This window comes from Dasypus novemcinctus, chromosome 21 (genome assembly GCF_030445035.2).
Source record: "Dasypus novemcinctus isolate mDasNov1 chromosome 21, mDasNov1.1.hap2, whole genome shotgun sequence".
Classification (NCBI taxonomy): Eukaryota; Metazoa; Chordata; class Mammalia; order Cingulata; family Dasypodidae; genus Dasypus; species Dasypus novemcinctus.
This window is the reverse complement of record NC_080693.1, coordinates 86,819,881-86,845,904: the sequence shown is the minus strand read 5'-3', so window position 1 is coordinate 86,845,904 and position 26,024 is coordinate 86,819,881. Positions and strand designations below refer to the sequence as shown.

General features: G+C 56.2%; 1 protein-coding gene across 6 annotated transcripts in view; it reads right to left on the bottom strand.

The window, feature by feature from the left end:
- TBCD (tubulin folding cofactor D) overlaps positions 1-26,024 on the bottom strand; it is a 241,723-nt gene that overhangs the window by 14,715 nt on the left and 200,984 nt on the right. For all 6 annotated transcript variants that reach the window (XM_058284969.2, XM_071210865.1, XM_058284968.2 and 3 more), the window contains 13 exons: positions 25,679-25,741; positions 24,640-24,716; positions 22,349-22,430; positions 17,891-18,009; positions 16,092-16,183; positions 15,303-15,443; positions 8,054-8,137; positions 7,217-7,375; positions 7,014-7,152; positions 5,708-5,829; positions 5,138-5,215; positions 3,672-3,761; positions 2,909-2,996 (listed from right to left, as the gene is read on the bottom strand). In XM_058284969.2, coding sequence (XP_058140952.1) covers positions 2,909-2,996; positions 3,672-3,761; positions 5,138-5,215; positions 5,708-5,829; positions 7,014-7,152; positions 7,217-7,375; positions 8,054-8,137; positions 15,303-15,443; positions 16,092-16,183; positions 17,891-18,009; positions 22,349-22,430; positions 24,640-24,716; positions 25,679-25,741 — 1,334 coding nt within the window. The remainder of the gene's footprint in view (positions 1-2,908; positions 2,997-3,671; positions 3,762-5,137; positions 5,216-5,707; positions 5,830-7,013; positions 7,153-7,216; positions 7,376-8,053; positions 8,138-15,302; positions 15,444-16,091; positions 16,184-17,890; positions 18,010-22,348; positions 22,431-24,639; positions 24,717-25,678; positions 25,742-26,024) is intronic.

The window sequence follows — 26,024 nt, the reverse complement described above, 5'->3', positions numbered from 1 at the left end:
ATTAATCTGTTTTCACATGTAACATTCTGGAACAGATGAAATGCTTTTAAATCCTACACTGAAGAGGTGGTAAATGCTTTTAACACCATTTTAAAAAGAAAAATGAAGCAATATGAGATGACAAGGAAAACAAACTGAAGGTGCAAAGTGAGACGAAGGGACCCAGCTGTGTGGAGACGGCAGCTGCCCCGTGCGGACGAGCGTCCAGGGCCCGAGACCCCACGGGGCGTGTCGCCTATGGACAAGGACCGTGTCCACTTGCACAATTCCACCAGAAGTGCCAGATCCTGCACGTGTGTGTGTGTGTGTGATGTGTGCTTCCAAATAGAACAAAGACATCGTTTTGCTAATGTAATTAGAACTGAGACTTTCAGACCTAAGAAAAAAGGAAACAGGAAATCAGAGCAGCCAAGTAAACGCAGGTCTGGGGCTGACCTGGGCCCTCCGGCGAGAGCTCAAGCGCTCTGCACTGAACCGGTAGTGGTGGCACCCCCCAGACCCCGTGCCCTGCCGCCCCTAAAGTCCAGTCTCCAGGAGAAGGGGCGGCTCCCGGGGAGGAAACGCACAGGCAAGCCCGGCCATCAGTCCCCAAGAAGGCCAGGAGGCCTGGGACGCTGCTGGGGCTGTGACCAAGGGGAATGCTGAGGGACGCCAGCTTCGCCTGGTGAACGACACCTGGGCAGTCGCCATCATGGCTGGAGGGAGGACGTCAAGGCACCCCCAGAGGCTTCGGGTCAGGTGCTCAACCACGAGCTCCATCCGCTCAGCTACCCGTGGCACAGACCTGGTGTGTCCGCTGGGACGCGGCAGCAGGACACACAGAGAAATGGAGGCACGCGTGGGGTGTGGGAAGGCCAGGGCATCCCCGACATGGAGCTTCACCAGTGAGACGCACCCGCAGATGAGGACCGTCCGTCCTGCCTTTAGCCTTTGCCCCGAGAAGCAGCTCTTCCTCCAGGGAGGGTCAGTGTGGTGAAGGGGCCTGTCCAGAGCGCCGGTCAGAGACCCCCGATGCTCAGACGCAACCAATTGCCGCCACAGCCCTGCTGCTCCATCGAGGCTGCACCCTGCAACACGCCCAGCAGGGGCTGGGCCAGGCCCCACCGGGTGTGGCTCTGGACGAGCAGAGGCTGAGGTGGGCAATCCCACTGTGGACCTCGGAGCCGGGCTCACTGTTGGCTTTGCTGCTGCCACCTTTGGGGGTTTTTGTTTTGTTTTTGAGGCCTCTGCTGTGTTGAGAGCCTAACAAGGTTCAGAGTTCGGAAGGGCAAGCAGGAGCTGGGAGTGCTCCAGTTCTCTGATCCTACTCCCCCGACCACCACCACTCTTTTAAACTTATGAGTCTTTTCTTTGGATCAACACAAAAACGTGGGCTTCTCCTGCCCAGGGAGCCAGGCCGAGTCTCCTGGACAGCTTCATCTCACTGAGACAAAACGCTCTGGCATCAGCGCCTGTCTGAGACCTGCTCCTGCGGGTCAGAACCCTAGAGGGGGCTCAGGGGGTGTCGGTGTCAGAATGGCCCAAGTGTGGACAGCAGTGGGGGGCGGCCTCTACCCGGCTCTGGTGCCCCGGGATGCTCTATGCCTGCCCTGAGGGCCGCCTGCCCGGTCACTTCCATGGTGTGGGGGCCGCAGCGCAGCCCTAAGACGGAGACTGTGTGGAGGTGCTCCTGCCGAGGCCCCTGGGCACAGCTGCCCTGGGGTGCGGGGACGGGGAGGTCGCGAGAGAACCGCAGGAGGCGGACTTGGCCCAGTGGTTAGGGCGTCCGTCTACATGGGAGGTCCGCGGTTCAAACCCCAGGCCTCCTTGACCTGTGTGGAGCTGGCCCATGCGCAGTGCTGATGCGCGCAAGGAGTGCCCTGCCACGCGGGGGTGTCCCCCACGTAAGGGAGCCCTACGCACAAGGAGTGCGCCCATGAGGAGAGCCGCCCAGCGTGAAAGAAAAGTGCAGCCTGCCCAGGAATGGCGCCACCCACACAGAGAGCTGACGCAGCAAGATGATGCAACAAAAAGAAACACAGATTCCCAGTGCCGCTGATAAAGATAGAAGCAGTCACAGAAGAACACACAGTGAATGGACACAGAGCAGACAACTGGGGCGGGGGGGAAGGGCAGAGAAATAAAAAATAAATTAAAAAAAAAAAAAGAGAACCGCTGTCTCTGAGGTCTCTGGACGGGGGGGCAAGGCCTGGTCAAGGGCTTACCACAGTCGACACGATTTCAAAGAAGAAACCTGTGGCTCTGGTGCTGCCCAGGTGCGTGAAGGTCGCCCTGAAACACGAGCACGACACAAGCCGAGGCTGCCTCCACTGAGGATGTAAGGCTAGAAAAGCACCAGAGCCCCAGCCCCTTGGAACCGGGATCTTCTCGGTCTTGCTGTCACAGCACTACGCTAAGAGCGGGTCCCACACCTCACCAGGGAGGACCTGGTTTCAAATCTCACCGGCGAGGGGGACGGCAACTTTGCTGCTGTGAAAGCGCGGGCCTGGCAGGTGCACGGGGCAGCCACAGCCCCACACACACCGCGCTCCGAGCACCGCGCTCACGTCCGCCAGAGCACACGTCGCTGCTGGATGTTTTCTCTTCCTTTCCATCAACACCATCTTTGAGTCTAAGTTTTCTCAAGCGTATCACCTTCCCATTCCTGTGATTCCTCCCACGTAAGAGTTTGAAATACTGAAGGCGTGTTTGCTGAGTGACCGTGCAGCTGAGGGTGGGTGGCTGTGGACGGCCACGCTGGGACCTGGGACCCCACGGCCACGTCAGCGGAGCGCAGGGCCCTCACGGCACTTTCCACGTCAGACTTGGGACCACAAACATCACAAAAACATCTTTCAACATCTGTTTGTTAATGAGCCGTTCATGTCTGAAGCCACAAATACGGTTTTTTAAAATGTAGAATACTCACTATGGGAAACGGGTGGCAGAGGAGGAGAGCCAGCTGGACCAGGACCTTCTTCCTCACATCCCCTGGAAACTGGATCATTCCGCAGAATCTACCCGAGACCAAGGCATTCGCAGCGTTAGTGGAGAGGTCGCCCGCGGAGCCCTCCGGGACGCCCCTGCAGCCTGACCGGGCAGACGGGGCTGTGAGGGTACGCGGGATCCGGGCCTGTCAACCCCGGTGCGTGTGGGTGCGTGTGGACGCGTGTGGGTGTGTGTGGACGCATGTGGGTGTGGACACGTGTGCACACAGGCACCAGGAAAGCAGGTGGAGCACACCTCAAGCAGCCGCAGCCGCCTGACCTCCTCGCAGACCCCGGACGAGCCCCACCCTCCAGGCCTCATGCCAGCATTTCCTTGTCTGGACTCCCGGTGCCTCGGCGTCTGTTTCCATGAAAATGTGCCCATTTCGGCACAGCACGGCCCCAGCAGGCTCCTCAGGGCCCTGCTGCCGCTCCCAGCTCGGCAGTCCAAGGCCGGCCCTGGCAGCGGGGGCCAGCCCAGAGGCTGCAGAGGTCAGGGTAGGACAAGCCTGCCGTGGGGGTCAGTGGCAGTGGCCGCCTGACCCGCTGTTCTGGCTTCCTTTATCGCTTGTTACTTTTTAAACTAATGGCAGAAAGTACTCTTTTAGACAGCTTTGCGTTTACAGTGAATTCCACCTCCTCGAGGACAGTGCTCTACTGCCCCCACCCAGAGCCGCGGCCTGAGGCCGAGGCCTCACAACTCACACTGCAACGCTGGACCGGAGCTTCTGGACGTCTTTTGACTTCTTGATTTCCTCCTTACAAAGGGCAAGCAATTTCAAAGAGAAGGGGTGGCTGTGAGAGAGAGAGAGAGACTCATGCTAGATACGTCTTAGTCAAAACACTGATGGAAAAAGAATGCAGAAAGAGTATAAAGTCCAAACTTAAAAGAAGCTGGTACAGCTATACTAATGCAAGACAAAACAGGGTATAAAGCAAAACCACCACTATCAACTAAAGGGGATCATTTAAAAGTAAGATTCATTCCTAAATTTATACACACCAGAAAGTATCACCTCAAAATACATAAAGCATAAACTGGCAAAACTATATAGAGAAATTAAAATATCTTTATATGTAGCAAAAAATATTTTCTCCTGCTATTTTGAAATTTTTAAACCAGGAAAATATAGTTTAAACCTTACACAGAATACATAGTAAGCCAAACCTGCAGCCAAGGTGCCCACACCCCATGAAGGCAGGAGTTGATCTGATACTAGACATAGAAAACCAGGCCCTGGGGTGCACTGAACAGGTTAAAGGGGAAATCCTTTGACTTTAAAGATTGAAAAGGGCATTTGAGGCACCCTGCAGAGATGGAGTAACAGGGAGCAGACTTACAGCCCTACACAAAACTGAAAACCTGGACAAAGCTCCGGGAGCAGCAGGTGACACGGCACGGGGCCGCACACTGGCCTGCGGCTGCGCTGGCTCCAGCCTGGGCATACGGGGCCTGGCTGACCTCTGGACGCGACCCCAAGGGAGGCCTACGGAGCCGCGAGAAGGCGTGCGTCCACAGAGGGGAAGGGGCTTCCCAGGGACCCCTCCGGGATCCAGCTGAGGGCAAGCCAGGGCTGGGGAAGGGCCCCAAGAGGAATCCCAGCACAAACGGTGCCTGCACCCACCCCTGGGAGGCGCCCCCAACCCCGCATGGCTCTGCCAACCCCAGCCAGTGGGAAAGCAAGACCCCACGGGCAGGCCTTTCCCAAAACTTAACTGTCCCCAAGAGGTCAAGAAGATCCGTCGGGAGCAGGAGCGGCACAGAGGGGGGCGGCCACGTCGAGGACGCAGGCCCAGGGGCGCGCCAGGCCCACTGCCCGCCTGTGCCTGGGCCCTGCGCATCTCAGGATGGCGGCAACTGGAGGCTGCGGCGAGGCCCCCTGGCGGGCCCGCCCATCGCCATCGGCCCCCATCTGTCCCCGTGGCCCCGTCCATCCCCACCTGTCCGTCCGCCCCTCCTGGGTGGGGGTGCCACAGCAAGAGGCCCCCTGTGGTGGCGACGATGCTTCTTGGTGAGAGCTGGAGTTTGTGTAAGAACCAGTCCCGCATCCCACACAGGAAAACTACCTCCTAGAACTCTGATCTTGGATCTGAATCCATTTTCTTTGAAATCTTAGTTACTTGGGTTCAACCAGGAGAGCAGTGAATAGAAAAGGACACTGAAACCTCACTTCTCCTCCGTGGTGAAGACGTCGAAGCACCCGTGGGCGAGCATCTGGTCCAGCGTCTTCAGCAGCGGCACAGACACCCTGCAGGGAGGACGGCGCTGAACCCGGACACCCAGCTGCTGCGGCTCCCGCCACCCACTGGCCAGCGCCACGGGCAACCCCTGGGGCACCTGTGCCAGGCGCCAGCGCAGCCCTGGGCGCGCGTGAACCCCGCGCCGCCTGTTCTCACGTTGCCTGGCCAGCGGCACCGGGCTGTCTGATCCAAACTCCATGTTAACAGACGCCGCGCGCTCGCTCTATAGCCCTGCTGAGACTGTGGCTGGCGCCCCTCCCGGGTGGCTGAGGCCCCTCGCGGGCCACTGAGGCCCCTCCGGGGCGCCTGCGGCCTCAAGTGCTGCAGTCCGTGTGTCCCGCCAGCAAGAGGCTGCTCAGGCTGGGACGCGGCTTCCCAAGGACAAGCCGCTCCAGGCCTCAGGCCAGCCCGCACCTCCTCTTGGTGGGGAGTCTCTGGTCCCGAGAGGTCTTGCCGCGCCCCCACGCAGCCCGGCGCCCAGGAGCGGGAGCCCCGCTCACCTGTCGTTGCGCAGGTTGTCCTGGAAGACCTGCAGGAGGCAGCCGCTGAAGGCCGCCATGGCCCGGGGGTCGTCCTGGATCCGCCTCGTGTACTCAAACAGGCTCTGCGTGGAGGCCCGGACCTGCAGCAGAGGCGGCTTCCTGTGATGGCGGCGAGGAGCACTGCTGCCCCAGCCCAGGCCCGGGGCCGCTGGACCCAGACGCCAGCTGCGGAGTGGAGGGCGCTGTGCCGGCAGGGCGGGTGGGAGGGCAGCCAGCGCCAGGGAGACCAGCCGCCCTGGCACCCGAGTCAGCCTGCTCCTCTGCACTGCGGGCGAGGGAATCGGGCCGAGTGCCGGGGCCTGTGGCTCAGAGGACGAGGGAGGGGGCGCAGGACGGACCCAGCCGTGGTGGGCTGAGCTCGCCAGGTCAGGACACGCGGGGCACAGACAGGCGCCACGCCCCATCGGGGGCACGCCCGGAAACGGCCCAGGGCGGACGACAGCCTTCTCCCCACGAGTGACGCTGAGGGAAACGGTGGCAAGGAAGCGAGGGGAGCGGGACATCCTAGTGAGTCTCACAAAAGGTCATCCAGACCCAGCGGGTGCGCCCGGCCGGGACCCTGACCTGAGCTAGTCGGGAGGATGTCTATTTATAAGATAACGGAGAAATTAAATCAGTGCTGTGGTTACACTTTTTAAAGTCTTTGTAAGAAATACAGAAGTACATAAAAATTAAATTACACGCTTTTGGAACCAGTTTTAAAATACTCCAAAAAGAAAGAAATGGAAAATGTGCGTGTGTGCCTGTTGCACGTGCCTGAGCATGCTTGAGTGCGTGAAACGCTGTCCCTGCAGAGGTGGCCGCTGTGCCTCAGGGCGAACACCTGCCTCCCAGGTACGCGGTCCTGGGTTTGACCCACATACCTCAGAAAACAGACAGACAGGCACGTAGAGCGGGAAGACGCGGTCTCTACTTCCAACAAGGTCAAACACATTCCAAAGAGGCCGGGAGGTTTGCACTGGCACCTCCGGACGAGGCAATGGGGCCTCCCCAGGAGAGGAGGCTGCCACAGGGCACGGGCCACACCGTGGGAGCCCCTGAAGCCACAGGCTCACGAGCGCATGCTCAGGCATCCTGGGGATGCAGCCGCTCAGCTTTTAGGGGATGGGGAGGGGCTGGACCACTGACCCCACTTCCAACCCCAAGCATTCCCCGAAGAGAGAGCCCAAGAGGAGGGGGCGCGAGCCCAGGGGCGTGGGGCCCCCGCCACGTCCTCGGGCCAGGCCTGCCGAGCACCAGCAGCTCAACCAAAAGGCGCGCTCACCGTCGACTCCGTCAAGCCACCCACGGAGACCACCAGGCCGAGCAGGACGTGGTACCGGTAAGCGGGCAGCCCCAGGAGCTGGGTGACTCGCGGGAACGCCTGGGCCGGCGCATTCCAGTTCACAGCGGCCGCCTCTGACCTGCAAGACAGCGTGTCAGCGGGTGGCCCTCCCAGGCCCAGCGCGCAGGGTGGGGCCGCCGTACCTGGGGAATATCCTTTCCAGCTCTCCCCGGTGGGGCACGTGGGGGAGCGGCGGCGCGTCGAAGTGCAGCAGCGTCACGAGTGCCTCGGCGGCGCGGGCGCGGAACCGGTCTATCTTCTCGCTCGCCTGCTGGGCCAAGCAGCACAGGACCTGCGCGAGGCTGTGGGCAGAGCAGAGCCCCGGTGCCGCCTGCTGAAGCGTCCAACGCGCCGCGTGGTCCCTCGGACGTCCTCCTGCAGCACCAACACCTCGGGAGGCGCGGCGCCGCGGCATAGTCTCAGGTGGGAAATGTGTCGAGGGGGCCCTCCCAGCCCCCTGGGCCGGCTCCGCTAACCCGCGTCTGCTTTCCCTCTGCTGCCCCTGGGGATAGGGCCACGGCCCACTCGTCCTCGTGCCCTACTGGGTGTAGGGGACATGTGGACGGGAGGACAAGGAGGGTCAGTGGTTGGGAGGTGGTGACAGCCGGCCAGCAGGTGACCGAGTGCCGACAGTGGGCTCAGAGGCCTCAGCACGGAGGCTGCAGAGGGCAGCGCCCACGGGCAGCCCCAGAACCAGAGTCCACAGGCGACAGGCCTGGCCAGGCCACAGCAGGGTGGTGCTGAGGTCCAGGAGCCCTGGGCCAGCAGCAGCTGGTGGCAGTGGACAGCCTGGGCGGGCAGGGAGGTGCTGGAGGGCCAGGCTGGGGCAGCCTCCCGGCAGCCACGGGCCACAGCTAAGGCTCTGGACGGCGGGGACGGTGTCCTCCTGCCCTTGGCAGCTGCCTCACCACGTCCTGGACACAGCCAGACCCCCACCAGGCACCCCCACGAGGAGCCTGGCACCACCGCACAGCACTCACGTGTCCGCCCCGACTAGCGCCGGCTCGCTCCTGCCCAGCAGCAGCGTCAGCTCCATCAGGCTAGCCATCGCTGCCTCTCGGACCCTGCGGGGATGAATGAGGAACCAGTGAGCCTGCCAAGCGGAGCCGCGCTCCCCGGGGAACCCACAGGAACTCGGGAGGCGCTCAGTGCATTCACTCGCCAGCCGGAGACGGGCTACGTGCGCGCCCGCTGCGCACCGCGCAGGGCCTGGCTGGCCTCTCTAGGGAATTCATGTCTGCCTGCTGTGGGGCGGGCATCACCACCGAAACCTCGGAAAGCTCTGCGCTGCGCGGGCGCTGAGACTGCGGGAGGGGCAAGCATCACAGATTCTGGAAACGGAGTCGCACTTCAGGGTGGACGGCTGTGAGCACGCACGCGGCCTTGACCGAGCACCGCGTTCTCTTCCGCGCTTCGCACAACAGGCAGCCGTGCTTAGCACCAGTAGGCAGACCGGACGAGCCTGGGCAAACCCTGAGCCACGAGTGCAGACACGAGGACAGCTACTTCTCCCAGGGCCTCTAACCCAGAGGCGCAGACACTGCGGACGGCTAGAGCTCTAGTCCTGGGCTTCCACTGAATCAACACATTCCACAAAGCTGTGCTGGAAACTGCAGGGAACCACGGGTCTGAGGAGGCCTGGACAGCATTTGGGCTGTTGCTTTCCCTCAAAACATAGTTCCTCAAAATTTGTTCATACTGAAGGAAAAAAAGTTATAAATTATGAAACCTTGAGCCATCACTACCGCGGGCCTAACTCCAGGACAACGTGCACTCGGCAGGAGCTGGAACACGAGGGCCCGGGGACGGTGCTAGGGAAGGGAGGGGGCCTCCCATGCTGCCCCCTAAGGGCCTCCCCAAGAAAGCACAGCAGCGGGGGGGCCCCTTGGGGTGTTTCCACCGAGGGGGCCCGAGCTCTCTGGGGGCGAGGAGCCCATGTGCCCACCCTGTGCAGCCTGTGGGGTGAGCAGGGCCACAGGGCGCCTCAGCAGGCAGTGCAGGCCCGTGGGCTGACGCAGGCGGAGGAGGAAGGGCCCAGGCAGGAAGTACCCCAGAGCACGGCTCTGTGAGGAACCAGCCTTCAGTCGGCAGCCACCGGCAGGACAGGCTGCGGTCTTTGGGATAAGAGGGTCTAGAGGTAAGCCTTGCGTTCAGCCCTGCTCCTCCCCTCAGGTTTCCCCCAGGCCCAGGTCCACCCGGAGCCCAAGGGGCAGCTGCGCTGGGCAGATGCCGTGGCGACTGCGATGCCCAGCGCCGGAAGGCTGGGCCTGGGAGGGCAGCGCGAGGCCCAGCCTGCAAGCCCCTGCCGAGCCACTCGCCAGCTCTGCGCTGTGCAAACACAGGACGAGCGTCCAACGAGCCCAGCAAAGATCGGCAGGAACTGGAGGCCCCAGAAGGCGCTTTCCACGCAGGACCCAGAAAAGCTTCCTGTGAGCAAAGGCCACAGCTGGGGCAGGACCGGCCCCAGGGATAAGGGTGAGAAGGAGCGAGGCCGAGGCCAGCCCCAGGGCCTCAAGGCACAGCGTGCTCGGCTCCTGCGCCCAAGGATGGATACAGGCACGGGAACGGCGGATAATGGGGCAAAACCCAAAACATTTAAGGAAATCATACAAAAAGCCGCCCAAATATGGCAAAAATAACCAACTAAAGATTTAAAAAGCAGAGTATATATGTCCCTCCCAAAATCTCTAAGGAAAATCATGCTTAGGCACTTCACAGTCCAACTGCTGAGACCCGAAATACAGTCTCAAGAGCCCCCAGGGAGAGGACAGATTGTGCCAAGGAGCCCCGGGCTCCTCCTCAAGAACCTGGGGTTCCCGGGGAGCTGGAGAGTCCCCCAAAGCCTACACCAGCAAAAACATCAAGAGCAGAGGCAAAATAGAGACTGTCGAACAGAGAAAAACTAAGAGAATCTTCTGCAGCCAGATCCATTCTAAAGGAAGCTCTCCAGGCTGACAGGGAATTGTACCAAAGAGAAACTAGGTTCTTCAGGAAAAAACGAAGATCAGAAGTGGAAAATACAAAAAAAAAAAAATTCTATTAAAAAAAACAACAACATTTAACACTGTCTCGAGGGCTTCAGAACACACGGCGCTGCAGGCTAGCGCAGGGCTGGTGGCTGCGCGTGGCGGGGAGGGGCTGGCATCAGCCTGCAAGGCACCTGTGAGGTGCTAAGAATGCACTGAGCACCTACAGCAACCACGAAAAGGCACATAAATTAACACAGAACCCAGAAAACACTCACATAACCTCGGCTCCCCCAAAAGAACAAAAAATAGAGGGCAGAGCAAGGAGTAAGAAAGTGACATAAATGCAACCCTGTCAATAACAACTTTTTATATTGAAAAAACAAAACCTAAAGGCTGTTTTCAAAAAACATAACTTAAAAAGATGGGAGGGGTTACACTAACTTCAGATAAAATAAACTCAAACAAAGTATCTTACCAGAGAAATCTAGAACGTGCCATTGTCAGACCCATGCACCTCCCAGGCAAGGCAGCAGAGGGCTCTGCTCCCGCCCCTCGGGTGCCTCCTTCAGAGACTCCCGTTTCTCGTCTGCTCAGCACCTCGAGTTGTACCACAGCACACTGAGGTGCTCTTCTTTTCCTTTGTTATTCTTTTTTCTGTGTGCTTCATTTTGGATAGATTTTATTTCTATGAATCCAAGTTCACTCATCTTTCCCTCTACAATGTCTAATCTGCCAGTAATAACCAAGAAATTTTTAGTCATGCACACATTGTTTTCATCTTTACAAGTTCATTTGGGTCTTTTTTTTTTTATTACTTATTTCTCTCCCCTTTCCCTTCCCCCCTCCCTGCCGTTGTCTGCTCTCTGTGTCCATTCACTGTGTGTTCTGTGTCTGCTTTCATTCTTGTCAGGCAACATCAGGAATCTCTTTTTTTTGCTCCATCTTGCTATGTCAGCTCTCCATGTGTGCAGTGCCACTCCTGGGTAGGCTGCACTTTTTCACGCAGGGCAGGACACTCCTTGAGCGTGGGGCACGCCTACACAGCAGGCACCCCTGCATGGCACAGCACTCCTTGTGCGCATCAGCACTGTGCGTGGGCCAGCTCACCACGTGGGCCAGGAGGCCCTGGGTACCGAACCCTGGACCCTCCATATGGTAGACAGATGCTCTATCAGTTGAGCCACATCCACTTCCCATTTGGGTCTTTTTCATATCTTCTTTGTCTCTAACTTCTGAACAGATGGAATAGTTATAATCATTGTTTTAATGCACAGGTTTGTCAATTCTAGCATCAGTGTCAGTTCTGAGTTGATCTGGATGAACTGAGTTTTCTCCTTATTATAGGGTTGCATTTCCTTGTGCATTGTCAGGCTGGTTGTCTTTGGCTGGATGCGAGACATTGTGACTTTCACACTGTTGGGTGCTGGATGTTTGCGTGTTCTTATAACAAGGCTTGAGCTCTGCTCTGGAAGGCGGTTTTAAGCTACATGGCAATGGCTGCCCTTGCAGGCATTCCACCTGCGGTGTGCTAGGTGAGTTCAGAGAGCTCGGTCCAGGGTGAGGCCCCTCTGAGCAGGCTTCCAGGGCCCGAGGGCTGGGAGGCTTTCCAGGGGGAACAGGCACCACGCTGCCCCCAGCCCTGAGCCCCAGGACTGTCCCTGTAAACCTCTGGGCAGTCCTTTCTTCTACCTTGTACTTTCCTGATGCTTGAACTGACTGGGAGTCAGCTGAATACCGAAGGGGGACACTGCGCAGCCCCTTCCCTGCAAACTCCAGCCACCTTGGTCTGCCTCATCTCAGGAAGTCGCCCAGGCTCCACCGGACCCTTCCCTGTGCCACGCCTGGACACCACACAGAGCAGTCATCAGGGGCCACTAGAGTCCATATCACAGGGTCCCTGCCTTCACTGCCTAACCAAGTGTCTTGAAAGCCACTGTTTCATGTCTTGTGTGCACTTCTGGTTGTTTCTGGTGGGATGATGTGTTCGTCAGACAAAGTACCAGAACTCTGTTGTCCTTTATATATATATTTTTATAGATTTATTTATTTCTCTCCGCTTACCCCCACCCCGGTTGTCTGTTCTCTGTGTCTATTTGCTGAATCTTCTTTGTCCGCTTCTGTTGTTGTCAGCGGCACGGGAATGTGTGTTCCTTTCTGTTGCGTCATCTTGCTGCGTCAGTTCTCCGTGTGTGCAGCGCCATTCCTGGGCAGGCTGCGCTTTCTTTTGCGCTGGGCAGCTCTCCTTACGGGCGCACTCCTTGCACGTGGGGCTCCCCTACGCAGGAGACACCCCTGCGTGGCAGGGCACTCCTTGCGCGCATCAGCACTGCGCATGGGCCAGCTCCACACGGGTCAAGGAGGCCCGGGGTTTGAACCACGGACCTCCCATGTGGTAGACGGACGCCCTACCCACTGGGCCAAGTCTGCCACCCTGTTGTCCTTTATAAAGGGTATTTATTTGGGGGTAGAAGCTTAAGCTACAAGGCCCTAAAAAGTCCAAGGCAAGGTACCACAAGAGGCACTTTCTCACCAAAGTCTGTTGCCATGTGTTGAAGCAAGATGGCGGGTGGCCCCTGCCGGGTCTCCTTCCTCTTCCTCCTAAGGCTCATGGGCCCACTGAGCTCAGCGTAGGCTGCAGAGGCTGCTCTCTCCTCCTGGGGCTTCAGCTGTTTGTGCCTTCTCCTTTCCGTCACATGGCAGGACCAAAATGGCCATGTTCTCTCCTTCCATGTCCACGGAACGCTCTCTTCCTGTGAGTCCATTTACATCAGCCCACCAGGGAGCCCGGACACAACCCTGAATCACGCCCTACTGATGTGGTGGAATCAAAGCCCTAATCTCAACACAATTTAATGAGAGACATCTCGGCTGAGATCCAAGGATATCACACACAGGAAGAGACCAGAGGATAGACATAACAATTCTTTTTGGGGGTTCATAAGTAATCTCAAACTGCCACAGATGGCTGGATCTGCTGTGCTTTTAACAGGCATAAAATGTGTTTTGAAGTTCTCTCCCCTTCCCCCACCATCAGCCAGTATTTCCCTCTCTTTAAATGTGCAGCTGTTCTATCCCCATTGCTGTTACACTCGACTGCCTTACGTGTGCAGCTGTCCTGTCCCCGTTGCCTTGTGTTACACTTGACTGCCTTACGTGTGCAGCTTTCCTGTCCCCGTTGCCTTGTGTCACACTCGACTGCCTTACGTGTGCAGCTGTCCTGTCCCCGTTGCCTTGTGTCACACTCGACTGCCTTACGTGTGTGGCTGTCCTGTCCCCGTTGCCTTGTGTTACACTCGACTGCCTTACGTGTGTGGCTGTCCTGTCCCCGTTGCCTTGTGTTACACTCGACTGCCTTACAAGTGTGCGGCTGTCCTGTCCCCGTTGCCTTGTGTCACACTCGACTGCCTTACGTGTGCGGCTGTCCTGTCCCCGTTGCCTTGTGTCACACTCGACTGCCTTACGTGTGTGGCTGTCCTGTCCCCGTTGCCTTGTGTTACACTCGACTGCCTTACGTGTGTGGCTGTCCTGTCCCCGTTGCCTTGTGTTACACTCGACTGCCTTACGTGTGCGGCTGTCCTGTCCCCGTTGCCTTGTGTTACACTCGACTGCCTTACGTGTGCAGCTGTCCTGTCCCTGTTGCCCTGTTGTCTGGGCCAGGGCCTTGGATGTCTTCTTGCTATACAGCAATATTGATTATTCTAAAAGCCGCTTTCACTCAGCCTTCCTCCTTATGTATTATTCCATATTTAAGTTCTCAATATCAGGAAGCGGTTGTGGCTCAACTGATAAGAGCATCCAACTACTATATGAAGGGTCCAGGGTTCAAACCCAGGGCCTCCTCACCCATGTGGTGAGCTGGCCCATGCGCAGTGCTGATGTGCAAGGAGTGCCGTGCCACGCAGGGGTGTTCCCCATGTAGGGGAGCCTCACGTGCAAGGAGTGCGCCCCATAAGGAGAGCCGCCCAGTGCGAAAGAAAGTGCAGCTTGCCCAGGAATGGCGCCGCACACATGGAGAGCTGACACAACAAGATGACACAACAAAAAGAAACACACAGCAAGATGACGCAACAAAGAGACACAGTCTCCCAGTGCTGCATGACAAGAATGCAAGCGGACACAGAAGAACGCACAGCAAATGGTCACAGAGGGCAGACAACTGGGGAAGGGGGAGAAATAAATAAAATAAATCTTAAAAAAAAAAAAGTTCTCAATATTGAGGTGGTAGTTGCGGGGGTAACCGTAGTGGTAAAAACCACCTTGACCTGTCACTGAGAAGCCTTCCACGCTCAAGGCCACTTTCTCAAAGCAAGTAATACGCTCCTCCATTTTTGCTTGTACGCTTTTGTTAGCTTAAAGGTAAACTTTTTTCCATTTTTATAATAAAAAATAAACTATCTTTACTGTAGATTATCAACAGCTTGTGCTGTCCCTCCAGCCAGCCTGCTTCTCAGCACCACGCATGTTAACAGAGTATTTTGAAAAAGACCATAAATACAAACACTTACAGGAGCTACTGACAGAAGTTCTAAGAGTACCTCTCAAGTCGTTCAAATAACACAAACATGGACTCTTCACAATAAATAGAAAAATATTTTTAAAGTTTTGAAAGAAGACACTTGCCCACAGAAGAATAAAGAACGGAAATATAAGCAGTTAGCAAACCCTAGACCTCAGGACACAGCTGGGGGCAAGCACTCCTCAAAACAGCACAGGCTTGTAACATATAGGACTGCTTCTAAGTAAACAACAAACTTTGAGCTTTCTTCCAAGCTTGTGAAATCTATGCATTTTCAATCTTGTTTCCAATCAGGTCAGAGCCACAAACTGGCCACATGACATGGGTAATGATTTGTAGTCAAACCCCTGGCAAGAACTGTGAGCTGCCACGTGAGTCTCCTCTCCAAAACGGGGATCTATTTAACTTGAAAACATACTTGTTGAATGTTTTGTTGGAAATGAGCTTCATTACGTATGGACTGGAGAGCGGCCAAGCGGGGTTGTAGCTGTAGCTGTACTAGCATGTGCACCTTATGAAGCTGATTTCTTCTCAGTGAAGAGTTAGATGGCAAAGAAGGGAGTGGGAAACAGAGGCCAGGCCCTGGGCGCCAGGTGGCAGCAGGGAGGAGAGGACGCCGACCCCCAGCCACCGAGGGGCGAGGCCACGAGGGAGGCTGCGCGCGACTTGGCGGGTGTCTGGCAGGACAGGAGCTGAAACCGACCCGTGGAAGAGGAACAAGGTGCTCTGGGGAGCGCGCCTCACCAGGCCCCGACGTCCCCTCGGCTGTCCGTGGTGTAGTCCTGCGTGCAGCCGAGTAGGGTGGCGTAGACCTGCGGCACGTTGGCGCCGCACAGGACGTCGTCTGGGCTTCCCTCTGCCTGCACGCCAACGGTCTGGCATATCCTGCAGGGGAAAGGGTGCAGAAGGCCGGGCTAAGCGCAGGCCGCGTCCTTCCTTACCCCGCGTCATCAGGGCACGAGGGGTTGTCTCCTCACAGGAGACACTCGGTACATACCGAGGGCAGACTCAGAAGTGCGAGCCCCTCCCTTTCCAGCTATGCGACAGGACCCTCTCCTTCTCCTTCTCTGAAGCGACATTTTGTCAAGTTTCTAAAGGGTGGACAGTGGTCACCTGGCTTGTACCTGGCAAACACTGGGCCGGCACTGACACTGAGCCAGAAGTGGGTGTGGGGCTGCCTAGGGGTGTCCCCTGACGTGCATGGGGGGGCCAGCCCCCCTTGTGGCCTGTGTGGAAGCACCAAGTCACTGTAAACTAAGCCCACGAGTTCCTCGTCCTGGGGTGTCAGCCTTGAGCTGACGCACGTTCCCTGGTTCTGAGGAGGTCTGGCATTCCTAAAGTGAAGAAGTACTCACGCTACTGGTTTAATAACCGCTAGAAGAACAAAAAAATTGGGTTTTGAGCCTCCTTGACAACCCTCTAAAGGGAAAATCATCGCAACAAAGTTTGCCTCTGACTGACGCGAGTCGGCCCGAGAACGTCAGCGCCCGGCTTCTTAGCGTGCAAGCCCGCGGAGGACAGCCCACAACTTGCCTGGAGATGGCCTTCAGGGCGTCTCTCCTGGACTCCGCGAAGCTCGCGTCCTTAGGAGAAATGCGGGTGACTGCTCTCAGGCCTGCCAGAACCTGGAAAGCAAGGAAAGTCGCCCTAAGAACTTCCAGCCACGAGGCAACTTGCTTTCCTGTGAAAGGAGGCCGGGCCCTGCCCTGGGCTCGGTGGTGCTCCCCAGAGCCACAGGACTGTGCAGCGTCCACCCCGGACCTCAGGGCCTGCCTGGCGGCGTCCAGCCTCTCCTCACCAGGCCCCCACACCGCCTACCCCAACTGCGCTCGCCTCTGCGCCGCTGCTGCACTGGGGCCTCGGTGGAGCTAACAGACGAAGCTGCTCTCGGTACCCTGGCCTCTTTCCTTCTTGAGTGACGTTTCCATTTTGGGAGAATTCTGGGCAATGAGACGCTGCCCGGCAGCCCCTCCCCACCGAGCTCTGTTTGGCCTGCGCCCCCACCCCCACCCCAGGGCCCCAGATGTGGGATACGCAGGGAGGAGCTCCGGAGCCAGAATAAGGCAGCCCCCAGGACCCACTCCCCTCCCCACTGGGCCCCGAAGGCCACTGGGAGGAGGGGACAGCGGGAGGCGGGCGAGGGCCAGGGATGGGGGCCACCCTACAGGCAGGGGTCACACTGTGCTCAAAGTTTGTTTCAGAAAGATTGTTTCAGTCCAGGGATGTTGGCAAGGGAAGAGCTCAGAGGATGGGGAGGGGCGGGAGGGCGGGGACGAGAGAGCTGGGCAGGGGGAGGGAGAGGCGGGGGGCAGGGACCACTCAGGAGGCCGGTCAGCAGACCTGATGGCTGATGCTTAAATTATGGGAAAGGGAAGTAGAAGATTCCAGGACTGCGTGGCCAGTGGGTATCAGGACGGGGGACACGCCCCAGCGGTCAGCAGCCGAGCCCAGGTGGAGGGGCTGAGGAGCTCAGGCTGAGGTGAGCTGTGAGGCCACTGTCAGCAGACCACGCAGGGAAGGAGGGGTGGGCGGGGGTGGAGCAGAGCTGGGGAGGGGCTGGCTCACGGCCAGGGGGAGGGTGGGGTGCGCCCATGAGAAGGGAGGGCCTTAGCTGAGCGCACAGGAGCTCAGGTGGGGCAGAGGCTTTATCAGTGCGTGGCCAGGAGGGGTGGGGGATCCTGGCTTGGCAGTCTGGAGGAGGGGCTCCTGGGTTCCCCAGAGACCCCACCCCCAGGGGCTGGGGCAGTTCTGCAGGCACAGAGCAGGAAGCAGGGTGTGAGCGTAAAGTCTGCCTCCGTGTCCCTGGCAGCACCCCAAGACGCAGCACTGGAAGGACAGGCTCAGCTGTGCCTCCAGCTCTCCGACTGGCCGCCTCTGCTGGTCAAAAGCCAGCAAGGCACCTCTCCTCCAGAAGGCCTCCGTGGGCAGCCACGGAAGTCCAGGCCCCCAGTCCCCACCACAGGCCCCCAGGGGTCGCTGACACGCCCCTTGCCTGAGGCAGAGTCTGTGACAAGTTTCTTCAGGCGCAGGGACTCTGCGAGTGTAGGGACACAGGGCAAGCGCCTCGGAGGCTCGTAAGACCTGCCATTCCAGGATGACATGGAGACATAAAAGACTGGCTGCCGCACTACCAGCAAATAAAGCCAAAATGTTTGTTCAAGGTGGAAGCAACAGTGTCCTTTCAAGAGCCTGCTGGGCTCTCTGGAGGCCACGCCCTCTAGGTCACGCGTGGCAGCGCTGGTGGACGTGCCAAACCACAAACACTGCCGGGATTCACTCACGGTCCCACGGTCTCCCACCCCAAGCGCTCCTGCCCCCACCTGCACGCTCACCTGCTGGAGCCTGCCTCTCAGGAGGAAGCCCGGGAGGGCCCCGAGGGCCAAGGAGAAGCCGCAGCGAGTCATCTCCTCTGGGCTCTGCAGCTCAGCGAGATACAGCCCCATCAGCTCACCTAAGAGGGAGCAAGGGAGACCGTCACCCACCGCACCCAGGACACAGCCTCAGACCAAGGTATGGAACAGACGCAAACTCAGGAACCGAGGGGCGGGGGCATCACCAGGCCTCGGCTTTGAAAGCACAGCCCAGGTGAGGGGGGCGGAGGCCGGCGCTCAGTGTCCTCTTCTCGGCACTAGGGCTCCGTGCCCTGTGCAGGAAAGCCTCCCTGACGCTCCCAAAGGCCAGGCGTTAGGGTGGGAAAAACAAAACTGAATTCAGTTTAAACACACGCTGAGGCGCAGCCCTGGGGGGACTTAAAATTTCACTGCAGCAGCACTGTGGACAAAGAACATCTCCCATCATCTTTACAATTTACTTGCATTTAAAAAATTTAACTAAAGGGCATCATTTCTTTTTATGTTCTGAGTGACATGATACATTACTCCCTTATTTGGCAGAAAGTAAAAAATTAAAAACCCGATTTTTAAAACAGACTAGGCAGTGGCTGAGCACCTGCTCCCCATGTATAAGGTCCTCGGTTCAATCCACAGAACTCCTTAAAAAAAAAAAAAGACTAGATACGAAGTAACATTCCCATTCCTATCGCCTTAAAATGGCGTGTGGTAATGGGCTGTACAGTAAAACACCACTGATGTGGAAAGTCCATCACAAGTTCCTAAATACAGAATATTATATCACAGAAAGTAGATTTAGACTATTACACACAGGGCTTTCTACACTTAGAATAGTAGCTACATAGGATGCTATTTTTGTAAAGAGGAAAGGAAGAGTAAAATATACAAAAACATGAAGAACACTCAACAAAAAACTTGCCAGAGAGCATAAAGGAAATTTATGAAAAAGTATTTGATCATAAACTCTAAGAATTAATGAGAAATCACCTGCGTGACCAAAGCCTCGGAGGCGGGAGCAGGAACCCAGGAGGACCAGGCAAGAGAAGAGTCACCACAGGGATAGAAAAGACACCGGAAGGAGCAGAGCCAAGAAACACCAAGGAAAGCAAAGTAGCAAAATGGACAGAACTAAAGAGAAATAAACTAAATGAAATGGACCTTTCCAAGAACTAGAAAGAGACAGATACAGAGGGCAGATAATGGGGCACCAGCACACCTGTAACTGGAGTCCCCAAAGAACAAAGCTGAAAATAAGCTTATTTTAAAATGCAAATTAGGAAAACATTGCCCAAATAAGAGTAGGTTCTATACATTAAAAGCTCACATTGTGGCAGTGGATGTGGCTCAAGCAGTTGAGCCTGCCTGCTACAGGGGAGGTCCCGGGTTTGGTTCCCGGAGCCTCCCGAAAAAAAAAAAAAAAAAAAAAAGATAAAATCAACTCAGGGAGCCATTGTGGCTCAGTGGTTGAGTGCTGGCTTCCCACACAGCAGGTCCCGGGTTCTGGCCCCAGGTACTTAAAAAAAAACAAAAAACAAAGATCATGTTGTGGTCCAGGGAAAGCTGATCAGTACAGTCAACATGCAGTCACCTCAAAAAGCTACGCGTTCAGGGTTTAAAAAAAAAAGGTCCCCGCAGCACCTGCATTGTGCTCATTTATGTATATTTCTGAACAATGGAGAAACAGTCGAGTTTGTTTTTAGGATTAAATGAGATAAATGTGCCTGTTCAGAATTTTTTAGAGTAATGCTTTCATAATTTGTTACACTGTCTTTTGTGTGCTATTTTATTTTCTGAAGTTGAAATAAAGTTTACTTTAAAAAACTGGGAGTGGTTGTAGCTCAGTGGCTTGAGTGCATGCTTCCCACTTACAAGGTCTCAGGTTCAATCCCTAGTACCTCCTAAAAACAAAACAAAACGAAAAAACTTATCAAGGTATCGATAAAGGGGATGGAAAGTCAGAGTGGCTGCTGATTTCTCCATGCCAATACTCGATGCTCAATCCCCCAAATCCCAAAGCAGTCAAGCGCCACGCCTCCAAGAGCCTCAGGACACTATGTGGGGCCAAGGGTTTTACAGCCACCAAAGCGTAAGGGTCACAAGCAGCTTTCCTGACATGCCAGAACCGGAAGATAACTCCTTGCTCAGACACGAAGCGAGAGACGACCAAGGATCCACTACGGTCCTAGGACAATCACCAAGGATGGGCCAAGACTGGAACAGACCCAGAGCTAGAGTGACAGACCAGCGTGTGAGCGTCATGATGCTCCAGGAGAAAAAGACACAGGGCCAAAGACCCAGAGGGAGCACGGGCGTGGCTCGAGCAGCTGAGCACCTGCTTCCCCATGGAAGGTCCAGGGTTCCCACCCCAGTGCTTCCTGAAAAAAAATTTTAAAAACAAGCAAACAAACAAAAAACCAACTCAGGGGAGCCAATGTGGCTCAGCGGCTGAGCACCGACTTCCCACATACAAAATCTGGGGCTCGATCCCCAGCCCTGGTACCTTAAAAAACAAACAAAAAAACCCTCATATTGCCTATGAAGAAGAAATGTGCAGAAGTCACATTTAAGAATATGTGTAAGTATGCAAATAAAGTATTAGAAAAGAGAGTCCAGTAACACAATGAAAGGCTGACTTGTCACAATTAGGTGGTTTAATTTCCCCAGGAACTCCAGGACAGGTCTGTACTAGGACACCTACTGCAACAATCCATGGAATCAATAAACTCCCACGGGAGCCAGCCCCACAAACGGGCCACGGCCCTGAGCGGGCAGCCCGCGGGGAGGGAGGCGTGCCCACACCTGCCTCCGAGGTCCACGGCGCCGGGCGTGAACAACAGCCCCACACCATCCGCCCGCCTCAGGCCCTGCCACAGGCCTGGCTGCTCCCACTGGGAGAACGCTCAGGGCTGCCATGACCCCTTTGGCCAGTGGAACGGGGCGGAAGCGGTCCAGCTTCCAACTCTGCTTTCTCAGGGTGCTGCCCAAAACCTCCCTGCCAAGAGCCAGGGGCGAGCCCAGGGGGGACCCGCAAAGCTCCAGAGTGAGCCCTCCGGTTATGGGGGAGGAGGCGTTGACTCACCATAGCCTATTTCTTAATACACCAATAGATAACTTACGTGCCACTTAAATATTTCACCTAATTGTTACGTAAAATAATATTTCCAAAAAGCAATTCCCTTAAAGTTGAAAATAAATTCAAACAAATGACCCTAACTGCGTGGCACAGACTCACAGGGGCCACGCCAGGCGGCCCTAGACACGCCGAGCCAGCCGTGCCTCCAGAGGACAGGAGCGCTGCAGTGCTTCTCGGTGGCTCCCGGCGCCCACTCTGCACACTGCGGTCAGAGGAGGCAGGACTGTTCCAGTCCTATCGCTCCAGGAGCATGAGAACTGGAGAGAGCTGCGAATGGGGCACAAAGCAGGCGAGTGAAACTCAGAAGCAGAAGCATGACTGACTGATGCTAACCTTGCCCTTTCTTGATCTTACAGAACAGGAACTTTCGCTTCTGGAATTCTCACATGAAAGTAGATGTATTCCCAAAACGTACACCAAAAACCTGCTTGTGCCGGGAGCACTCCAGGTGCTCCATCGGGGAACATGCCAATGGTGGAGGTGGTGGGCGCAGGGCAGGGCGGCGGGCCACGAGGGCCTCAGGGGAGACTCGCGCACACCCAGGTGTGGACGGAGGGCTGCAAGCAGGAGCACGGGGGGCCAGGTGCTTCCTGGGCCTGGGACGCTCAGGAGTGGTCCGTGCAGCTGCGAGGACGAGGAGACCAGTTCTGCTGTCAGTGTTCTCGGTGGGTGACCACCACCAGCCAGCCATCCTCCTAGACCTGGGGGTGCCCTGAACCCCCTTTTCCCAAGACCCATGGGTAACCAGGCCCTGCCAGTTCAGCCCCGAAAGCGGACACTTGAGCTCTGCCTGCACCCACTCACCTCCTAACCCATCCCTCCCCAAATCCCGGTCTCACACCCCTCTTTCCACGTCCTGCCCCCATGCCCTCTGCCCTTTCCATCTTTGCCCTCCTCCTTGGGATTGTGTCAAGGGTCCTGCCCCCAGGCCCCGGCTGAGCTGAGCCAGCACTGCCTCCACACACGTCCTGCTGAAATCACCTCTCCAGACGTCCCCTCCTGAGCACGGGGGAGGCCCCTCGTGCGCTGAGCTATGGAAGGGCAACATCCTGGTCATCCGCTGGAGTGTGGCCGCCCCGCCTCCCCCCAGAAGGCGGCCTGAACATCCACATGGTTTAGGTGGAATGCCCCTTCGCTCTCTGGGTGCACATGATGCGTGATTCACGGGCAGAGCAGAGACTGCCCAGGTGAGCCTCCCCACACTCACGAGACCCTCGCCAGGGTCGTCTTTAAAGGACCCCTTCCTTCCCCCTCCCCCTCCAGCCTGTGGAGCTCTAAGAAGCAACCTGTCCCCGCAAGCCACTCACCCTGCCTGGCAGGACGCGCCTCTCCAGACTCCGGTAGGTAGTACTCGCTGCAGAGCGCGGTAAGGGCCGAGACGGCAGCTTCCTGTAACAGAGGAGGACGGTGAGCGCAGACGGTACCTGACGCGCCTCCAGCAGCGCTGCAGAGCGACGTCCTCTGAAGCTTGCGCACCTGGCCGCTCTCTCATACATCTCATCACCATGCCAGGCACGTCTCGTTTAGTCACTCTCTGCAACTAGGAAATGGAGCAGGGAGCTTCATTTCTTCCTCAGACACTGCAAATCTCATGTCTCCTAATATGAACAATTTGTAGTAAAATAGAGTGTTTTTTTGCATAGCAGTAGTGATGATGGAAAAAAGTAAAATAACCCACTATATTCTTAGCATCTAGTACAAAACCAAAAAAATCCTTGCGATATGGCCAAACACCACAATGACTTACAACTTTATTTCAGTGACCCATAATTCATGCAAAGTTCTTCATCTGTGAAGTTTTAAAATCAATGATGCTGACTATGTAATAAGAGAAGTCACTCCATCCACTTCAAACGCTTATGAAGCTACGGAAAGCTGGAACATACAGGCAGATGCACGTAGCTGCAACTGACCAGCACTGGCGAGCGGAAGACCCCGCCTGCACTGCACGTGACCCAGCGTCCCCCCGGCCCACAGAACAGCTCCAGCACCACCACACACACCGCCACGGGGCGGCGCTGCACGCCACGGGGGAAGCGCGAACAGCGCAGGCTCAAGGGGGGCATCCGCTCGACCTCCTCCCGGCCCGTTTCCAGGCCTCAGGGCTCTGCCCCCGCTGCCTCCCCTGGGCACTCCGATGACTGGTTTCCTGCCCACCCTTGTTACAGGGTCGGTGTGGGGCTGAGTTCTTGCCGATAGGATGTGTGGGAATCCCCCATCACTGCCCCTCACGGCACAGCACCCCACCCACAGCTCTGAGGTGCGAGGGGCAGGGTGCTGGGCCACCTGGGGAGCACTGAGGAGCACGGCCTGCCCACGCGGGGCTGCAGCACGAGCAAGAAATGAACTTCCCTGCTTCTGTTCAGGCACTAAGCTCAGGGGCCTGTTTGTTACTAGAGCACAGCCTGCCCAGTCTCGACAATAAACCAATAAATAAAATGTACACGAGCTAGTTCTTGGCCTCGAACACCTATGCAGACAGACCTCTATGAACAATACGGGGCGAGATCAGATGCGTGTTAGAAGAGTCACGGAGCACTACCGAGAGCGGGATGGGAACAGGGGAAGGGAGGCCCTGGGGCACACGGCACGCTGCCAGGGTGTGCATGAGCCCTTGGCATACAGCAGGAACGCTGGCTCGAGTTAAACTGCTCGAGAGCACATGGACAGCAAGCGCAGACAGCGGGTCATGGTTGACCACACCTCTCCAACCAAGCAGCCTTGCAGAGGAAATGGGGAATGAGGCGGGACCCTGCGTGAGGAGGGCGTGGGGTCCCACGGCTGAGCTGCGTTCCACCCAAGCAGCCATGGCTGCAAATTGGAGGAGGACCAATCAGGAGCCAGGCTGTGCTGGGATCACTGCCCACATCGCTCCATTATGGGCACTGGCTAAGAGAATTCTGAGGCACTGATCATGAGCCACTCAAATTCAACTAGTAAAGTGAATGATTAAGAGTCTGAATGAAAACAGAATAATAAAATTACTTCAAAAAAAATAAAAGGCCCTTGAAGATGCACTCTATTCCCCAAGCGGGAATGCCAGAAAGAACCAGAGGCCAAAGAACCGTGGGACTCCAGCCCGTCCGTGCACCGCTCCAGGCTCCGCGCGCACACAGACACAGCCTGTCGCCTCTCTCAAGTTAAACCTTTCGACTTAATTCCCAAGAAAGGAAAGCAGGGACGCAGGCCTGCACTCTCCTCCCGAGGCCCTGCTCACCGTGGGGGCCCTCGCGAGAATTTGGCAGCAGGGACCCCTGCGTGGTGGGCAGAGGATGAAGCTTCCACTCCCCAGAATCTACAACTCAACAGGACAGAACCTGACCGCAGTCACTACTGATGGTTAAGGAAAGTGTTCAGAAAATGAATATAATTAATAGAGCCAGAAGGAGTAATAAAACCACTCAACATTCTGGTCACCAATAGCTCGATTACGTTATCCTGGTTATAACTTAAACAGACATTATCATGGGAACTCTAAACATAATTATGCTGTTTGTGAGTTGCCATGTTAGCCTCATGACACAGGCCTCTGAAACACCATAAAAACAATCAGTGCCACCGCGAGCCATGGGGCGTGATGGGGAGACCACCTACCCACCTTGATCTGTTGTCTGGAGTGACTGGAAATAAGATGGAGACTTCGAAGAGTGTCATTTATCAGCCAGTGCCAACCATCTGTCAAAGAAACAAACTGATTTACCTGATTAGAGCATGCATGTGATGTTTTTAAAGTGTATATATATCTTTTGTCATCTCCTAAATCAAAGTAGATGTAACCTTTGAGATAAACTCTGAGAAAAGCCTAAAGTCATCATTTTCCAAGTTGCACAAAATTCTAAAAGCCCTCTCAATTTAAAAGGAAAGAATCTTCTTTTGGCTGTTTAAATACTAAAACTGTTAGCATGTGAAAGCCCAGTATTCTGTAAGTTAATAATTTAAAACGTTACATCTTGGTAACTAAGTTCTTGCTTTTTATACCTGCAAGCTCCACGTGGTCTTTTCTTGAGGTCTCTCCCTCAGTCTCCCCTCGCTCCCCACCAAGGGGAATGCTACTCAGACCCTTACTCCAGTGGCTCCAGCACTTGGGAAGGAAGCAGGGAGGAGGCTGGTGCAGCCCGCGCTGCAGAGCTGCGCGCACTCCGAGAGCCTCCTCCTCCGCCGCCGTCCTTGCCAACCAGACGCACAGATGACGGGCAGGCTAAGCAGGAGCCGGCGGCCTCCGCCTGGTTTCCCAACGGCTTCCTCTAGGTCGAGGACCCTTGGCTGGCTTCTGTCCGTCCTGCCCAAGCAGCCCTTGGCCCCAGCCCCTTGCCAGCCGCCAGCTAGCGTCCACCTAGTCCCGGGGGGCTTCTGTCCATCTGAGGACAGCACGAAGCTGGCAGGGCCGTCACAGGCAGAGCACGAGAGGAGCACTGAGGAAAGGCACGAGCTCTTGGAGAAGACAGAAGTTTTCTTTTGGGGGGGGGTTCAACATTAAAGAAGAGTTCATTACAGTAACTCGAAAACAACGTATTCTATTTTGAACCTTTAAGCTATAATTCTTAATCATCCATCCTAACAGATTCATTTTTAACTTTAAGCAGTTATGGAAGAAAAAAATATTATGTTTTGAGTCATTAGGAAAAAAAGGCACTTACCAATTATGGCATCACCTTTAAAAGGCATTTTGGACAGCGACAGGTTTTCTATTAAAATGCACACTAGGAAAAAAGAGATGCACAGAAGGTTACCTCTCCGTAAGGGCCACTACAGCACCTGGACCTCAGCATACTGTGCATTGCTGCCAGGACACCAGAGCCAGCACTGCCAGCACCGAGCCCCCTCTCAGAGGCCCACCAAAGCCCACTAGTGCTGGTAGAAACATCCCAGAAACGTCAGGGCCAGGGAACAGGGCCCCATCAAGGGAGGTGGCACACGGCAGCTCCGGCTTTCCCTGACCCGGCATGGACCCCAGGCCGTGGAGCTCTGTGTCCATCGTAGCCA